The sequence below is a fragment of the Bubalus bubalis genome, chromosome 14, assembly GCF_019923935.1.
Source record: "Bubalus bubalis isolate 160015118507 breed Murrah chromosome 14, NDDB_SH_1, whole genome shotgun sequence".
In the NCBI taxonomy this organism is placed as follows: Eukaryota; Metazoa; Chordata; class Mammalia; order Artiodactyla; family Bovidae; genus Bubalus; species Bubalus bubalis.
Window position 1 is genome coordinate 53,717,987 of NC_059170.1, and position 16,468 is coordinate 53,734,454.

General features: G+C 40.2%; 1 protein-coding gene across 3 annotated transcripts in view; it reads left to right on the forward strand.

The window, feature by feature from the left end:
* Positions 1-16,468, forward strand: part of ITGA8 (integrin subunit alpha 8) — a 191,024-nt gene that overhangs the window by 128,691 nt on the left and 45,865 nt on the right. For all 3 annotated transcript variants that reach the window (XM_025264358.3, XM_025264359.3, XR_006544619.2), the window contains exons 24-25: positions 9,760-9,865; positions 12,330-12,488. In XM_025264358.3, the coding sequence (XP_025120143.3) occupies positions 9,760-9,865; positions 12,330-12,488 (265 nt within the window). The remainder of the gene's footprint in view (positions 1-9,759; positions 9,866-12,329; positions 12,489-16,468) is intronic.

Consider the following 16,468-nt stretch of genomic DNA (forward strand, 5'->3'; position numbering starts at 1 on the left):
GAGATTAGGGCTAAGGTTCACTTTTGCATGCGAATATCCACTTGTGCCATTTATTCAAGACTATCCTTTCCCCCATTGAATTACTTGGCACCTTTGTTGAACAAAAGCTTCCCTGGTAGCTCAGCTGGTAAAGAATCTGCCTGCATTGCAGGAGACCCCATTTCAATTCCTTGGTCAGGAAGATCCACTGGAGAAGGGCTAGGCTACCCACTCCAGTATTCTTGGACTGCCCTGGTGACTCAGACGGTAAAGAATGTGCCTGCAATGCGGAAGATCTGGGTTTGATCCCTGGATTGGGAAGATCCCCTGGAGAAGGGAACAGCTACCCGTTCCAGTATTCTGGCCTGGAGAATCCCATTGACAGAGGAGCCTGGCTGGCTACAGTCCATAGGATCACAGAGTCAGACATTACTGAGCGACTTCCACTGTCTTTGTTAAACAATCTGTTGTCCATCTGACAGTCTTTGTCTGTACCTCCTATTCTGTCTCACGGAGCTATGTGTATACATAGACAACACGTCTTGAAATGCAGTAGTGTATTCTGAGATCTTGGTGAACTCACTCACTAAACAATTTAGAAACGTTTTGTTTGACGATTCCCTAGGATTTTATACAGAATTATCATATGACCTGCGAATAAAGACAGTTTTATTTCTTCCTTTCTAATCTGTATGTTCAAAAGTTTAACCAGATACAAAACTAGAAAGCAGAGATCACCCTCGCCTCTGACATGAACTGCAGATTTGGGTGGTTCCCATCCACCCACAGGTTCAATAATTCACTTAGAAGAACGCACCAAACTCTGACAGCTATTATACTCATAGGAACAGTTTATCACAGGGAGAAGATACAGATTACAATCAGCCAGGGGCCAAAAGTGCATAGTTGAAGTCTGGGGAAGTACCAAACACAGGGCTTCTATTATTCTCTTCTGCAGAGGCAGGATGGGTTACTTTCCTGGTATTGATGTGTAACAGTATGCTGTAACCAGAGAAACTCACTCAGGCCTCAGTGTTCAGTTGTGGGTTGTTTGGAGGATGGTGCTCCATAAGATAGGCATGATTGACTGACTGACTGACCACTTAAAGTTTTTGGTAAAAATTTATATTTATTTATTTGTAGTATAATTGCTTTGCACTGTTGTGTCAGTTTCTGCTGTGAAGCAAAGTGAATCAGCCATACATATACATTTATTTCCTCCTTTTGGAATTTCCTTCCCATTTAGGTCATCATAGATCACTGAATTGGAGAAGGTAATGGCAACCCACTCCAGTACTCTTACCTGGAAAATCCCATGGACAGAGGAGCCTGGAAGGCTGCAGTCCATGGGGTCACAAAGAGTCAGATACGACTGAGTGACTTCACTTTCCCTTCTCACTTCCATGCATTGGAGAAGGAAATGGCAATCCACTCCAGTGTTCTTGCCTGGAGAATCCCAGGGATGGCGGAGCCTGATGGGCTGCCGTCTATGGGGTCGCACAGAGTCAGACACGACTGAAGTGACTTAGCAGCAGCAGCAGCAGCAGCAAAGCACTGAATAGATTGAGTTCCCTGTGTTACATAGTAGGTTCTCCTTAGTTTTCTATTTTATACATAGTAGTGTAGTGTGGATTATACACACTATATTAATTGGTTATGCACACTTAATTGATCTCAGTCTCCAGGATGACTGAGCCTCCCATTGTGATGTGATCGAGCCTCCCATCGTGAATCACTCCATTGCTCTTCCTGATGTGAGCAACTCCGAAAATTATGTGTTTAGAATATCCAGTGTGACCTCCCCGCACCCCATGCTCCTGCCAAAAGCAAAGATATTCCTTCTCTCAGGCATAAAATTTTGAGAGCTTATCTCTCAGAAGTTGAGGGCAAAGACCAGACCTCTCTGTGGCAAGGTTAAACCATTTGCTATGTTCCGTTCAGTGCAGTCTTTCAGTTGTGTCTGACTCTTTGCAACCCCACGGATGGCAGCACATCAGGCCTCCTTGTCCTTCACCATCTCCCAGAACTTGCTCAAAGTCATGTCCATTGAGTCGGTGATGCCATCCAACCATCTCATCCTCTGTCATCCACTTCTCCTCCTTCCTTCAATCAGGATGGCTCCTTTCCCTCCTGCTCCTTTCCCAGCATCAGGGTCTTTTCCAATTAGTCAGCTCTTCACATCAGGTGGCCAAAGTATTGGAGCTTCAGCTTCAGTATCAGTCCCTTCAATGAATATTCAGGAACGATTTCCTTTAGGATTGACAGGAACGATTTCCTTTAGGATTGACTGGTTTGACCTCCTTACAGTCCAAGGGACTCTCAAGAGTCTTCTCTAACACCACAGTTCAAAAGCATCAATTCTTTGGCGCTCATCCTTCTTTATGGTCCAACTCTCACATCCATACATGACCACTGGAAAAACCATGCTGCTGCTGCTAAGTCGCTTCAGTCGTGTCCGACTCTGTGCGACCCCAGAGATGGCAGCCCAACAGGCTCCCCTGTCCCTGGGATTCTTCAGGCAAGAACACTGGAGTGGGTTGCCATTTCCTTCTCCAATGCATGAAACTGAAAAGTGAAAGTAAAGTCGCTCAGTCGTGTCCAACTCCTAGCGACCCCAGGGACTGCAGCCTACCAGGCTCCTCTGTCCGTGGGATTTTCCAGGCAAGAGTACTGGAGTGTGGTGTCATTGCCTTCTCCGGGAAAAACCATAGCTTTGACTATATGGACCTTTGTCAGCAAACTGATATCTCTTGTCTCTGCTTTTTAATACACTGTCTAGGTTTGTCATAGCTTTTCTTCCAAGGAGCAAGCATCTTTTAATTTCCTGGCTGCAGTTACCATCCACAGTGATTTTGGAGCCTGAGAAAATAAAGTCTGACACTGTTTCCATTGTTTTTCCGTGGTTTCCCCATCTATTTGTCATGAAGTGATAGGACCAGGTGCCATGATCTTCATTTTTTGATGTTGAGTTTTAAGCCAGCCTTTTCACTCTCCTCTTTTACCTTCAAGAGGTTCTTTAGTTTGCTATGTAGTTATGCCTTTTATTTCTTTTTCTTCTCTTACTGTCAGTAGAGACTGCCAGTGCAAAACTGAGTAGAAGAGGTAAAAGTAAAATGTACAATGTGCCTTGTTGAGAGACTCTGATTTGACCTTAAGGAGAAAATATTCAGTCTTTTACCATTAGGTCTGATGTTAGCTGCAGAGTTTTTATAGATGCCTTTATTAGGTTGAGAATGTTCCCTTCTTCCTAGTTATCGTAACAGTTTCTGACATGAATGTGTATTCAGTTTTGTCAAATGTGTTTTCTGTGTCTATGAAGAGGAAGTCTGGGGAAGTACCAAACACAGGGCTTCTATTATTCTTGTCTGCAGAAGCAGGATAAGTTAAATGATTTCTCCCTTTTTGCCCACTAAAGTGGTGACTTGGTTAATTTTTGTTTCTGAATTTTAAGCTTAAGCATGATGATTATCTTTTTTATATACGGTGGGATTTAACTTGCTAAAATTTTGATAGTGACTTTTGCATACATGTTCATGGGAAATATTGATCTGTTGTTTTCTTTTCATCCAATTTTTGTTCTGATTTTGGTGTTAGGAGGATGCTAGCTCCTTAAAATGAGATGGAAGTATTCACCCATCTTTTCTTTTTTCTGACTGTGTGTAGACTTGGTATTATTTCTAACTTAAATATATAGTAAGATTCACCAGTGAAATCATCTGAGACTGGAGTTTTGGGCTTGGGTGTTTTTTTTGTTTTTTTTTTTTTAGGAGGGGATTTGTTTTTGTAGGAAGGTTTTTTTTAACAATTCTATTTCATCCTTAGATATAAGGCTATTCATATTATCTATTTCTACTTTAGTACATTTTGGTAGTATTTCAAGGAATTTGTCATCTAAGTTGTTATACATTTTGACATAATTTTCTCTCATTGTCCTTTAAGTGTCTGTAGGACCTCTAATAGTGTCCCTTCATTATTTCTAATATTGGCAATTTGTAACCTCTATTTCCTATATTTTTCTCTTATCAATCTCACTAGTGTTTGGCGATCTTTTCAAATAACTAGTTTTTTTTGTTTCATTGATTTTTCTTTCTTTCCTTTTTATTCATTTATTTTGCTTTTGTTTTTGTTTTCTATTCCATTGGTTTCTACTTTTGTCATTATTTTTTTTCCTTCTGTTCATTTTAAGTTGGATTTTCTCTTCTTTTTCTAGTTCCTCTATGTAAAATTAAAGACTTTCTTCAAGTTTTTCTTATATAAGCATTTAATGCTATAAATTTTCCTCTAAAACTATTTTAGCAGCATACCAAAATTTTGATATGTTGGGTGTTCATTATAACTCAGGTCAAAATGTTTCTCAGTTTTCTTTGTAATTTATTTTTTAACTCATGAGGTGACTCATGGGAAGTGACTTGTTTGATTTAGAGATATTTGGAACTAATCTAGATGTTTCATTTTTGTGCATGTCTAATTTAATTCTGCTGTCCCTCTCCTGATGAGATAAACACTATATTAAAAAAACAGAGACAAAAAACACAAGCATTGTTTTTACTGTCTTATTTTTATGTCTTTTTAAAATTTACAGCTAGTGTATATGAAATTTTATCTCTTTAAGCTTAGCTTATCTTTGTTTTGCTAACCAAAAATAAATTGAAACTGTTTCTTAATTCCAAAATTTATTTTAGTCCAAGTAAGCTAAGTGCTTAATTTAACTCCCTGGTGCTTAATTTAACTCCCTGGTGGCTCAGATGATAAAGTGTCTGCCTGCAACATGGAAGACCCAGGTTCAATTCCTGGGTCAGGAAGACCCCCTGGAGAAGGAAATGGCAACCCACTCCAGTACACTTGCCTGGAAAATCCTATGGACAGAAGAGCCTGGTAGACTACTGTCCAAGGAGTCACAAAGAGTCAGACATGACTGAGTGACTTCACTTTTTTATTCTCACATATCCATTTAAAGAGATTAATATTTTTAATTATATTTCTGCCATCATTTATGATACCAGTGTTTCTAATTTAAAAAGGAATTAAACTTTCTATTTGCTTTAGCAATGATCAAAACAGGTAATTAAAATTCAGTTTCTCCTGTGTATGCAGTTATTTTCATTGCTAGATTAATATCCAACAATTGACCACAGTTTGTTTTCTAAGATAATGTTAAAGTTTTTTGAAACCATTTTTCTAAGTAAAGCTCTTTCCTCCAAATACTTGGCAATAATATTTGTTCCAGTGTTTAATTTTTCAAGGAGCAAACAGCAAATGTGTTGAAAATCTTCCATGTTCAGTCTTTAGGAAAATCTAGTTTTCTTTTTGGCCAATGGTGTTTATTCCAATGTATTTTAATTATTAAATTCTTTTTTTAAATTTTACTGTCATTTTTATAATTTGAAGAATAAACTCAAATGGATTTATTTCTTCAAATGGAAAAAAAAATGTATTGAGAATTGTCCCATTTGTTTCAAAGCCAGATGTCAACACTGTCTTTAAGCAGGTTTACATGTCATTTGTTGGTACAAAGGATTAATTCAGCATACAACTATAGAGAAGTAAATTTGGCTATAAGAGCAACATGCACAGTATTAAGCTCATGAAGAGTAGTTAAATCATGTCCTTGATAAACAACAAGGTCCTAGTGTATAGCACAGGAGATTATGTTTAATATCTTGCAATAAGCTATGATGGAAAATATGAAAAACACATATATTGCAATATATATTTACTATTGTTCAGTTGCTAAGTGTCTGACTCTTTGTGACCCTATGAATTGTATGTAGCTCGCCAGGCTCCTCTGCCCTCCAGTATCTCCTGAAGTTTGCTCAGATTCATGTCCATTGAGTCCGTGATGCTATCTAACCATCTCATCCTCTGCCACTCCCTTCTTCTTTTTCCTTCAAACTTTCCCAGCATCAGGGTCTTTTCCAGTGAGTCAGCTCTTCACATCATGTGGCCAAAGTACTGGAGCCTCAGTTTTAGCATCAGTCCTCCCAATGAATATTCAGGGTTGATTTCCTTTAGGATTGACTGGTTTGATCTTGTAGTCCAAGGGATTCTGAAGAGTCTTTTGCAGCACCACAATTAAAAAGCAAGCATCTTTTAATTTCATGGCTTCAGTTACCATCCACAGTGATTTTGGAGCACAAGAAAATAAAATCTGTCACTGCTTCCACTTTTTCCCCTTCTCTTTGCCACAGTAGTAGATACAGTGGTCATCTGAATTAAATTCACCCATTCCTGTCCATTTTAGTTCACTGATTCATAAGATGTCAGTGTTTTGATTCATGGACCTAATATTCCAGATTCCTATGAAATATTGTTCTTTACAGCATTGCACTTTACTTTCACCACCAGACACATCCACAAATGAGAGGCATTTCTGCTTTAGCCCCAGTCTCTTGGTTCTTTCTGGAGCTATTAGTAATTGCCCTCCACTCTTCCCTAGTAGCATATTGGACACCTTCTGATTTAGGGGACTCATCTTTCAGTGTCATATCTTTTTGTCATTTCATCCTGTCCATGGGGTTCTCCAACAAGAATATTGGAGTGACTTGCCATTCCCTCCTCCAGTGAACCACGTTTTGTCAGAACTCTTCACTATGACCCATCCATCTTGGGTGCCCCTGCACGGCATGCCTCATAGCTTCTTTGAGTTACACAAGCCCATTTGCCATGACAAGGCTGTGATATCCATGAAGGGGGCAATATATATACATACACACATATATGTATAACTGAATCACTATCCTGTACACCAGAAACGGACACAACATTGTGAATCAGCTATACTTAAATTTTTTAAAATTCTTAAAAGCAAAGTTGTATCGTTGACATATTAATCAGGATTGAGTGGGTTTATGTTAAGAGAGACTGCAATCATGGATAACCGTGGTCTGCATAAGGCTGTTCGATACAATAAAGGATAATCTTCGTTATTTGGGACTAATGGGGGTTGGAAATGGGATTATGAAAATAGGGCTTACTACCAAATCATCAGATCTGAACTCCCTGATAACATACAGACTTTAACTTATCAAAGGTAGAATTCCTTATGTCCTCTTACATCCCCTCCTCATGTCCAGTGTTACCACTGAGTACCACAGTCTTATTACCAAGGGGTCTCCGTGGAATAACACTCTCAGAATGTGAGGACCATTCAGGATGGGTTGTTCGATCACTGTACTGGCTGTACATCCTAGGCTAGGTAATTGCTCATATTCTCTTTTTTTCTTCCTCACTTGCTACCTTCTTAACAACTTTGAAAACAATAAACAATGTTTCACATATTTAGTTGGGAATCTTTAGGGAGCTATTCTTTGTCCTTGGTTTCCCTAGATTTGAAAGGGTCTTAGAATGTAGATAACTTGATTTTTGTGAGACATAGGTTTTTCATTTTTCCCGTGCTCTGTGATAGATTGTATATTTCTTTATAGATTTCTATTTGATTTTGCTATACAAATGGACCAGGAAGTTTCTTTAAGTTGTATTTACTAAAACCACTGCCACTTAATGGCCCCTGTAGCGTACAGTATATTGGAAATACAGTGAATAGTGCTTAGTGAATCTGAGCTCTCATCTTCACCTGCAACCAACTCCCTACTTTGCTGGACATCAGTTTTTCTTTCATTGAGGGGATTTGAGCACATTGTCTTCACAGTACCTGCCAAGGTCTATATTTATGACTCCCTGGTCCAAGGAAATTTATGACCAGTCCTATAGGATTGATGAACACAGAAACAAAACTTTTCAGAGAAAATGGGCTCAGCTTCTATTCCATATTTTTTTTTCTTGATGCCAAAATAAATTAAAAGTTTCCCTAGAGCCTCACAGTGGATGTAGATCTTTTAGAATCAACTGTTGCTAAACTGAGAGATGAGTGAAAATGTGGGTGGTGAGGTTGTTAAGATCCCTTTGGAATGGGAGCCCAAGCTCTCTGGGCAGTCCTCTGATGAAAGCATCCTGCCATCTTCTCTCCTCTTCTCCTCACTGAGTCTCCTATGCAACTGACACTTGGTTTAATCAAATCCAGTCAGAAAGGGGAGTGTGGCATAATACAAACTGATTTACAAGTATAAATTATTAAGGCATCAGCCCAGGAGGCTGTGCTCTGTACTTTTTATTTAATAGTGGTATATGAAGGGTGAATGCAAAGGGCTTTACCATTTAGAAACATTTTTGTGGGTAGTCAGCTTAAAAAATATACTGTCCCACCAACCCCTAGAAGACAATGCAGCATAAATGACTTTGACCAACAAGCAGTTGACATATTTTCCAATCATTTGTGGTATAGATTCCAGAGTCTAATCATAATTTTCCAGATAAAGAAATGGAGACAAATAGAAATTAAACTATTTGCCCTGCAGTCAGAATTTAACCCAATATATTTTGCTTTCTGCTTTAGAAAGATATTACCCTAAGAAGAGAAAAGATAACATTTGAAGTTACTAAAGGGTGTGCTAATTACTGGGTATTCTTAGAAGGGCATTTAAGACTTTAATTGCCAAAAGAGATGTTTTCTACTGAAGTTAGCTGAAAGTCTAAGAATTCTTTGAAAGATACCTTTTACCTAAAAACTGCTAGAAAGCATTGTTTGGGGGGAATTATCATTTTTAAGATTATAAAACAATAACAATTTGGTTTGCAATCAGCTTAACGCCACGTGCTGTATCTCATTCCTACAGTGCTCGCTTTCTAGGTGTAAACTGCAGGGGAAACTACCTGTATATCCAATTAATAGGGCTTCCCAGGTGACGCTTGTGGTAAAGAACCCACATGCAGATGTAGCGACATAAGACACATGGGTTCAATCTCTGGGTCAGGAAAATCCTCTGGAGGAGGGCATGGCAACCCTCTCTAGTATTCTTGCCTGGAGAATCCCATGGACAGAATAGCCTGGCTAATAACCTACTTACACAAGTCCACAACTTAACTTTCCTTCTCTCTCTGTTTCATGCTTCAGTAATATATAAAATAACTCTAGAACTTGATCAGGCTTTATGCTGGCTCTGGGCCTGGCCTTATAAGAGGTATGGCTGCATTCATGGAAAGCTAAAGAAATCCAAGAAGGAGAAATATAGAAGTGACCACTTTTCTACTTTGAAGTAGAAGCAGTATTTTGTTACAACTGGACATTTCACATAGCCCACAGAATTCTAGATATTTTATCCACAAAAATGTCCCATTTCTTGATATGACTTAAAGCATGGATTATAGATCGTGTATACACACACTTATATTTACATAGGATCTATGGATAGATGTGTATATATGTATATGTGATATTATCCATCTCAGTTCAGGAATGTTCTCTGCTTTGCCCCCTAGTGCCTGAAAGGAGATGCTATAAAATAAGTCAATCTGAGTTCCAGATCAGTTAATTAAGAGATGTTTCAGACCCTTGAAGGCTTCCCTGGTGGCTCAGATGGTTAAGAATCTGCCAGCAATGCAGGAGACCGGGGTTTAATCCCTGGGTTGGGAAGATCTCCTGGAGAAGGGAATGGCAACCCACTCCAGTTATACTTGCCTAGAGAAGCCCATGGACAGAGGGCTTGGTGGGCTACAGTCCATGGGGTCACACAGAGTCGGACACGACTGAGTGACTAACACTCTCACTCAGACCCTACTTCTTTAGTGATTCTGCTGAACTTTCAGTACTTTTTCCTTGCGGATGATGTCTATTCAAATAAATTGGCAGTCACTCTCTGCCGCTGCTGTCAATGTACTCCATACGAGTGAGACATTGTTTACATGTGCCAGCACCAGCGACTGACGTCAAGTTCCATGTTTCAGAGTGTCCCACCCTCCGCAGATCGTCCTGCCCATTCAGAACTGGGAACCAGAAGAGGAGCCTCGCAAGGAGGAGGGAGTTGGACCATTGGTGGAACATGTTTATGAGGTAGTCATTGTCTCTGTTGAAGCTGCATTCAGGGTTTGTTCTTATGCTCTTTGCTAATAAACTTTTCACAGTGTTTTAAAAGATGCCAATCCAAGATTCAGCCTAGATTTGTGCTATTTTGCTCTCATTTTGCAGTGGGTGGTGGGAGGGTGTTCTACTAAATAACCACTGGCTTTTTACTGGCAAGAGCCATTATACAGTGAGAAGCATTTTATCTTGTTCCTATTCGTGTTCTTTTTGTTGTTGTTCAGTTGCTCAGTCGTGTTCAACTCTTTGAGACCCCATGGACTGCAGCACGCCAGGCTTCCCTGTCCTTTACTATCTCCCAGAGTTTGCTCAAACTCATGTCCATTGAGTCAATGATGCCATCCAATCATCTCATCCTCTGTTGGCCCCTTCTCCTCATGCCCTCAGTCTTTCCAATATTTCAGTCTTTTCCAATGAGTCAGCTCTTTGCATCAGGTGGCCCAAGTTCTTTATTTCCTCTCTTTTAATGTTTGGACAGCCTAAGTCTAGAAATGACAAACTCCCTAGACTTTATTTCATTTCTTCCCACATTTTCAGGTATTTTAAAAACCCATCCACCTTTTCAATTAAAAGTCACCAACCAGAAGGTACTAGACAAAACTGTATGGATTATCTGCTATTTTATATTCCCCAAATGGGTGTATAGCATGGGTGGATGTTTGACAGATAAGAATAATTTTACTGTTCATTTGACTAACCTCAATCAGTTATGTATGTTATTCTGAGATTTGAAGTAGTCCATTTATTTTTCAGAAGCAAATCAGCAGCTTGTGATAAAGACCTGTTGATCTGTTTCCACTTCAAGTGTTAAATTGTTCATAGAGAGGAGCTTTGTTGACATATTATCTGAAACATTAAAAATTTTTTTTTACAGTTAGAAACCAAGATACAGTAAATGGTTAGTTTAGTAGTTTTTTTTTTCTTAATAAAGTGTTGGGCTGGCCAAAACGTTCATGTGAAAAACCCAAATGAACATTTTGGCCAACCCAGTACATGCTGTCAGTGGAGAAGTTATTCCTGTTCATCTTCACGGGGCCAGCAAAACAACGTTCCGAGCCATTTCTATTTGAGGTTCCTTCTTTCCCCTGTCTCTTTCTTGTGTCATGCATGCCGCTGACCTAATAATTCTGACTATATCTTTTCTCTTAAGCTCCAAAGGACTTGAGTAGCATTCTCTAAGAATAATAGTTAAAGCCAATTCAGAGCTGATGAGATGTTTACATATATGAGAAAGAAGCATCAACTCCTGTGTAGTGTCAACATGAAAGCCTCCCATCTGCCCAGCCTGTGGTCCAGAATCAGACACCCTGTCCAAAGCTGGATCAAGGCTTTGGCTTAAGCTCTCTTGATAACAAAAGGATAATGCAGTCCCAAGGCCATTCTGATCAAGAACCTCACTGGGAAAAAAATTCTGTCAAGTAATTTATTAAACCTTGAGTGCACTAGTCTCTCCTTAGAATGGTGAAACTTGAAAGTTTGAAAACGTTCAAACTCAATCATTCTCAGGGCAACCCTGCTTCTAATCTAAGCACAGTGGATCATAAAATTTAAGGATAATACCCAGTAGTGCCAAAAGCAATCACTGAACATTGCTTACAGGCTAGTTTCATGTCTCAAAATATACTTTTATCAATGGATGGCATGTTGCTTTGATAATGTGAATGAAATGAGCCACCTAATAAGCAAAACCAATTATAAACTGTTTTATGGATCATTATAATTGTCAGAACTGTGAAAAAAGAAAAGGGCAAAAGGTCCGAGCTAACTTTGAAGTGAATTTTCGAAACCACAGTAAATTTAAATCTACTTAATGGTGTTCCCAGGCTGTTTTGTATCCTGCAAGTACAGGATTCTTGTGTTCAAAGACTTCATCTCTTTATGCAACGTGGCCTTTCTTTCCTTGAGATTCACTGATTAAAACAGAAGGAGCTCAGCTTTGAAATGCACACTTGAAGTGAACTGTGGTGAGCCTGGGCCATCTCTGGTATTTGATGGATAGCCATTTTTCCAGGGGGTGAGGGAAAGTGCATCGCATATGGTTACAATTGACAAGTCAGTAGTCAGGAAAGAGGCCAATTTCAATGTAAAGAAAGAATAACCAAGTTTAGAAAGCAGATCATTAAAGTGAGGTTTCTCTCGCTGTGATTAGATTAACATAAACGTAAGGTAAATGGCACAGTTATCAGACATGGTGAAGGTGGCCTTTGCAAAGGAATTCTGCACTGAGCTTCACAGATTGAATTGTCTTCTCTAAGCATCAGCCCATCTTGCTTTCAGGATTCCTCTTGCTTAAGAGACTCTTCCTATTGTCACAGTCCTACTGCAGATGACTTAAAACCAAATCCATGCTTTTTTAGAATGGGTTCTGAGTTTATGGAGTTTGATTTCAACTTGCTGCCTGGTGCTGACCATTCCATGACATGTTCCCTGCTTGTAGCTGCACAATATTGGACCAAGCACCATCAGTGACACCCTCCTGGAGGTGGGCTGGCCCTTCTCTGCCCGGGACGAATTTCTCCTCTACATCTTTCATATTCAAACTCTGGGACCTCTGCGATGTCAAACAAATCCTGATATCAACCCACAAGGTATAAAGGTAAGGAGTCTGCTCTAATCAGCAACTTCGTTTATTTTTCATAGTAAGGAGAAAATAACAGTGGCTAATTAAAAAAAAAAAGTGAAATAATTATGTGACTTCAGTGAAAATTGATCAGATCTTTGTTTTTAGTTTTATAGTTAAAATGCCAGACCTGGGACTTCCCTGGTGGTCCAGTGGTTAAGACTCCATGCTTCCAATACAGGGGATGTGGGTTCAATCGCTAGTTGGGGAACTAAGATCCCACAAGCTATGTGGCCAAGAAAATATTAAAAATAAAATAAGAAAAGCCAGACCTAACTTAAAATATCACTCCTAGAAAACATCAGTTTCTCCTGGTTTTATAGCTCACGGCAACCTGTCATTCATTTAGCCTCTTTCAGTGCATTAACTTTTACATATGGTTTGACTAGCAGTACAACCCAACCCAAATCAGAAATCGACTCCTTGTCATGTTTTGGAGAATGTGTCTAAAATGTTGTTTTAAAGTCTTTTTTGGTATATTGCCAAAAGGCATAAGGATTTTGGCCAAAACGGGGTTTTCCAGATGTTGCCAATAGCAAGTGGTAAAATGTGATTATTTGCCAAAGGCCATCTTAATGCCCTTGAGAACCCCCAGCCTGGAGTTTTCAGGACCCCAGCTCTCAGAGGTGCCTAGGGCAGGGCTTCCCAAACTCTGAGCAGGTTGGAATCACCTGGAGGTCTCTATAAATAAAACACGGGGTCTGCCTGGGGTGGGGTCTGAGATTCTGCCTCCCTACAGACCCCCAACTCAATCACTTTGTGAGTCACTCTTCAATCAGAAACTCAAGCTTACACACAGCTGATTCTGTCCAGATAAAGACCCAAATCTGGCTTTGGGGTCCTTCTGGAAAGGAAAGAAATTAATGAGTGTAAGCCCTTGAAAATGTCACATTTGAATGAAAAAAAAAAAGAACTATTTTTAATGTGATGTTGTCCTGAAAAGAAGACTTCATTGAAGAGTGAACACTCTCCAGTACTGGCAGGGACAGAATATGTCCATAATCAAGCAGGCAGAGGCAGACTTGGGGAAATACTAATTCAGCCATCCTGGGTGCAGGTCTGCCTCTATTCTCGGCCAGTGGCACTGGGGCACTGTTGTTATGAAAGGATTTTTTCTTCAACCCAACATGCCTTCTATTCAGACAGAGGAAGACTAAGAGGAGATCCAGTATTCATGGATTTATGGGGCATCAAGACTTCTTCCTTCTTTTGGGGGAAATAATAAGGCCACTTGTCTTCCACAAAATGATTTAAAATACATCCTCCTTGGCATCCTTCACCCCTGCCCCATTTCCTCTCTCTTCACTCTTCACTGAGATAATTTTAACATCTTCAAGCACAGTAGCTTATTATAAAATAGTATCTTCAAATGTTAATGGATAACATCTAAGTAATTAAGATGCTCACATCTCCTGTTCTGGAGAAGGAAATGGCAACCCACTCCAGTGTTCTTGCCTGGAGAATCCCAGGGACAAGGGAGCCTGATGGGAGGCTGTCTATGCGGACGCACAGAGTCGGACACGACTGAAGCGACTTAGCAGCAGCAGCAGCACCTCCTGTTCTCAGTTACCTTAGACTCCATTTCAGTCCTTAGCTTCCTGGAGAAATTGGTTATGCAGATGGTTTCTAACTCCCTTTGAGTGTCCTGCTTTATTTGTGTCTGACACTATTTATATATGTTTGTATATATTATGTAACTTGTTTAATACCCCACAAGAAACTGACCCAGACATGCCCATGAGCGTCCAGGAGTCTCTGGCAGAGGCGTGGGTCGGCAGTGGCCTGCTTCAGGGTGTGAGGCACTGACTGCGGCAGTACCCACATGGGACCTTTGAAGGAGGCTGCCATTATCTTCATTATCTCCACCATGGTTTGGCCTCAGGTCAAGCAACAGGGAAGAAACAAAGCCCTGCTCATCAACAGAAAATTGGATTAAAGATTTACTGAACATGGCCCCGCCCATCAGAACAAGACCCAGTTTCCCCCTCAGTCAGTCTCTCCCATCAGGAAGCTTCCATAAGCCTCTGATCCTTATCCATCAGAGGGCAAACAGAATGAAAACCACAATCACGGAAAACTTACCAAACTGATCGCATAGACCACAGCCTTGTCTAGCTCAATGAAACTTTGAGCCATGCCGTGTGGAGCCGCCCAAGATGGATGGGTCATGGTGGAGAGTTCTGACAAAATGTGGTCCACTGGAGAAAGGAATGGCTAACTTCAGTATTCTTGTCTTGAGAACCCCATGAACAGTATGAAAAGACAAAAAGGTATGACACTGAAAGATGAACTGCCCAGGTTGGTAGGTACCCAATAGGCTACTGGAGATCAGTGGAGAAATAACTCCAGAAAGAATGAAGGGATGGAGCCAAGCAAAAACAATACCCAGTTGTGGATGTGATGGGTGATGGAAGTAAAGTCTGATGCTGTAAGAGCAATATTGCATAGGAACCTGGAATGTCAGGTCCATGAATCAAGGCAAATTGGAAGTGGTCACACAGGAGATGGCAAGAGTGAACATTTTAGGAATCAGTGAACTAAGATGGACTGCAATGGGTGAATTTAACTCAGATGACCATTATATCTACTACTGTGGGCAGGAATCCCTTAGAAGAAATGGAGTAGCCATCATAGTCAACAACAGTCCATAATGCAGTAGTTGGATGCAGTCTCAAAAACGACAGAATAATCTCAGTTCGTTTCCAAGAAAAACCATTCAAATTCAGAGTAATCCAAGTCTAAGCCCCGACCAGTAAAGCTGAAGATATTGAAGTTGAATGGTTCTATGAAGACCTACAAGACCTTCTAGAACTAACACCCAAAAAAGATGTCCTTTTCATTATAGGGGACTGGAATGCAAAAGTAGGAAGTTAAGAGCTACCTGGAATAACAGGCAAATTTGACTTTGGAGTACAAAATAAAGCAGGTAAAAGGCTAACAGAGTTTAGCACTGGTCAAGAGAACACACTGGTCATAGAAAACACCCTTTTCCAACAACAAAAGAGAAGACTCTACACATGGACATCACCAGATGGTCAACACCGAAATCAGATTGATTATATTCTTTGCAGCCAAAGATGGAGAAGCTTTATGCAGTCAGCAAAAACAAGACCAGGAGCTGACTGTGGCTCAGATCATGAACTCCTTATTGCCAAATTCAGACTTAAATTGAAGAAATTAGGGAAAACCACTAGACCATTCAGGTATGACCTAAATCAAATCCCTTACAATTATACAGTGGAAGTGACAAATAGATCCAAGGGATTAGATAGGATAGATAGAGTGCCTGATGAACTATGGATGGAGGTTTGTGACACTATAGGAGGCAGTGGTCAAGACCATTCCCAAGTAGAAGAAATGCTAAAAGGCAAAATGGTTGTCTGAAGACGGGCAGGTCATGGTAGAGAGGTCTGACAGAATGTGGTCCACTGGAGAAGGGAATGGCAAACCACTTCAGTATTCTTGCCTTGAGAACCCCATGAACAGTATGAAAAGGCAAAATGATAGGATACTGAAAGAGGAACTCCCCAGGTAGGTAGGTGCCCAATATGCTGCTAGAGATCAGTGGAGAAATAACTGCAGAAAGAATGAAGGGATGGAGCCAAAGCAAAAACAACACCCAGTTGTGGATGTGACTGGTGATATAAGCAAGGTCTGATGTTGTAAAGAGCAATATTGCATAGGAACCTGGAATGTCAGGTCCATGAATCAAGGCAAATTAGAAGTGGTCAAACAAGAGATGGCAAGAGTGAATGTCGACATTCTAGGAATCAGTGAACTAAGGTGGACTGGAATGGGTGAATTTAACTCAGATGACCATTATATCTACTACTGCGGGCAGGAATCCCTCAGAAGAAATGGAGTAGCCATCATGGTCAACAAAAGAGTCCAAAATGCAGTACTTGGATGCAGTCTCAAAAAACGAGAAAATGATCTCTGTTCGTTTCCAAGGCAAA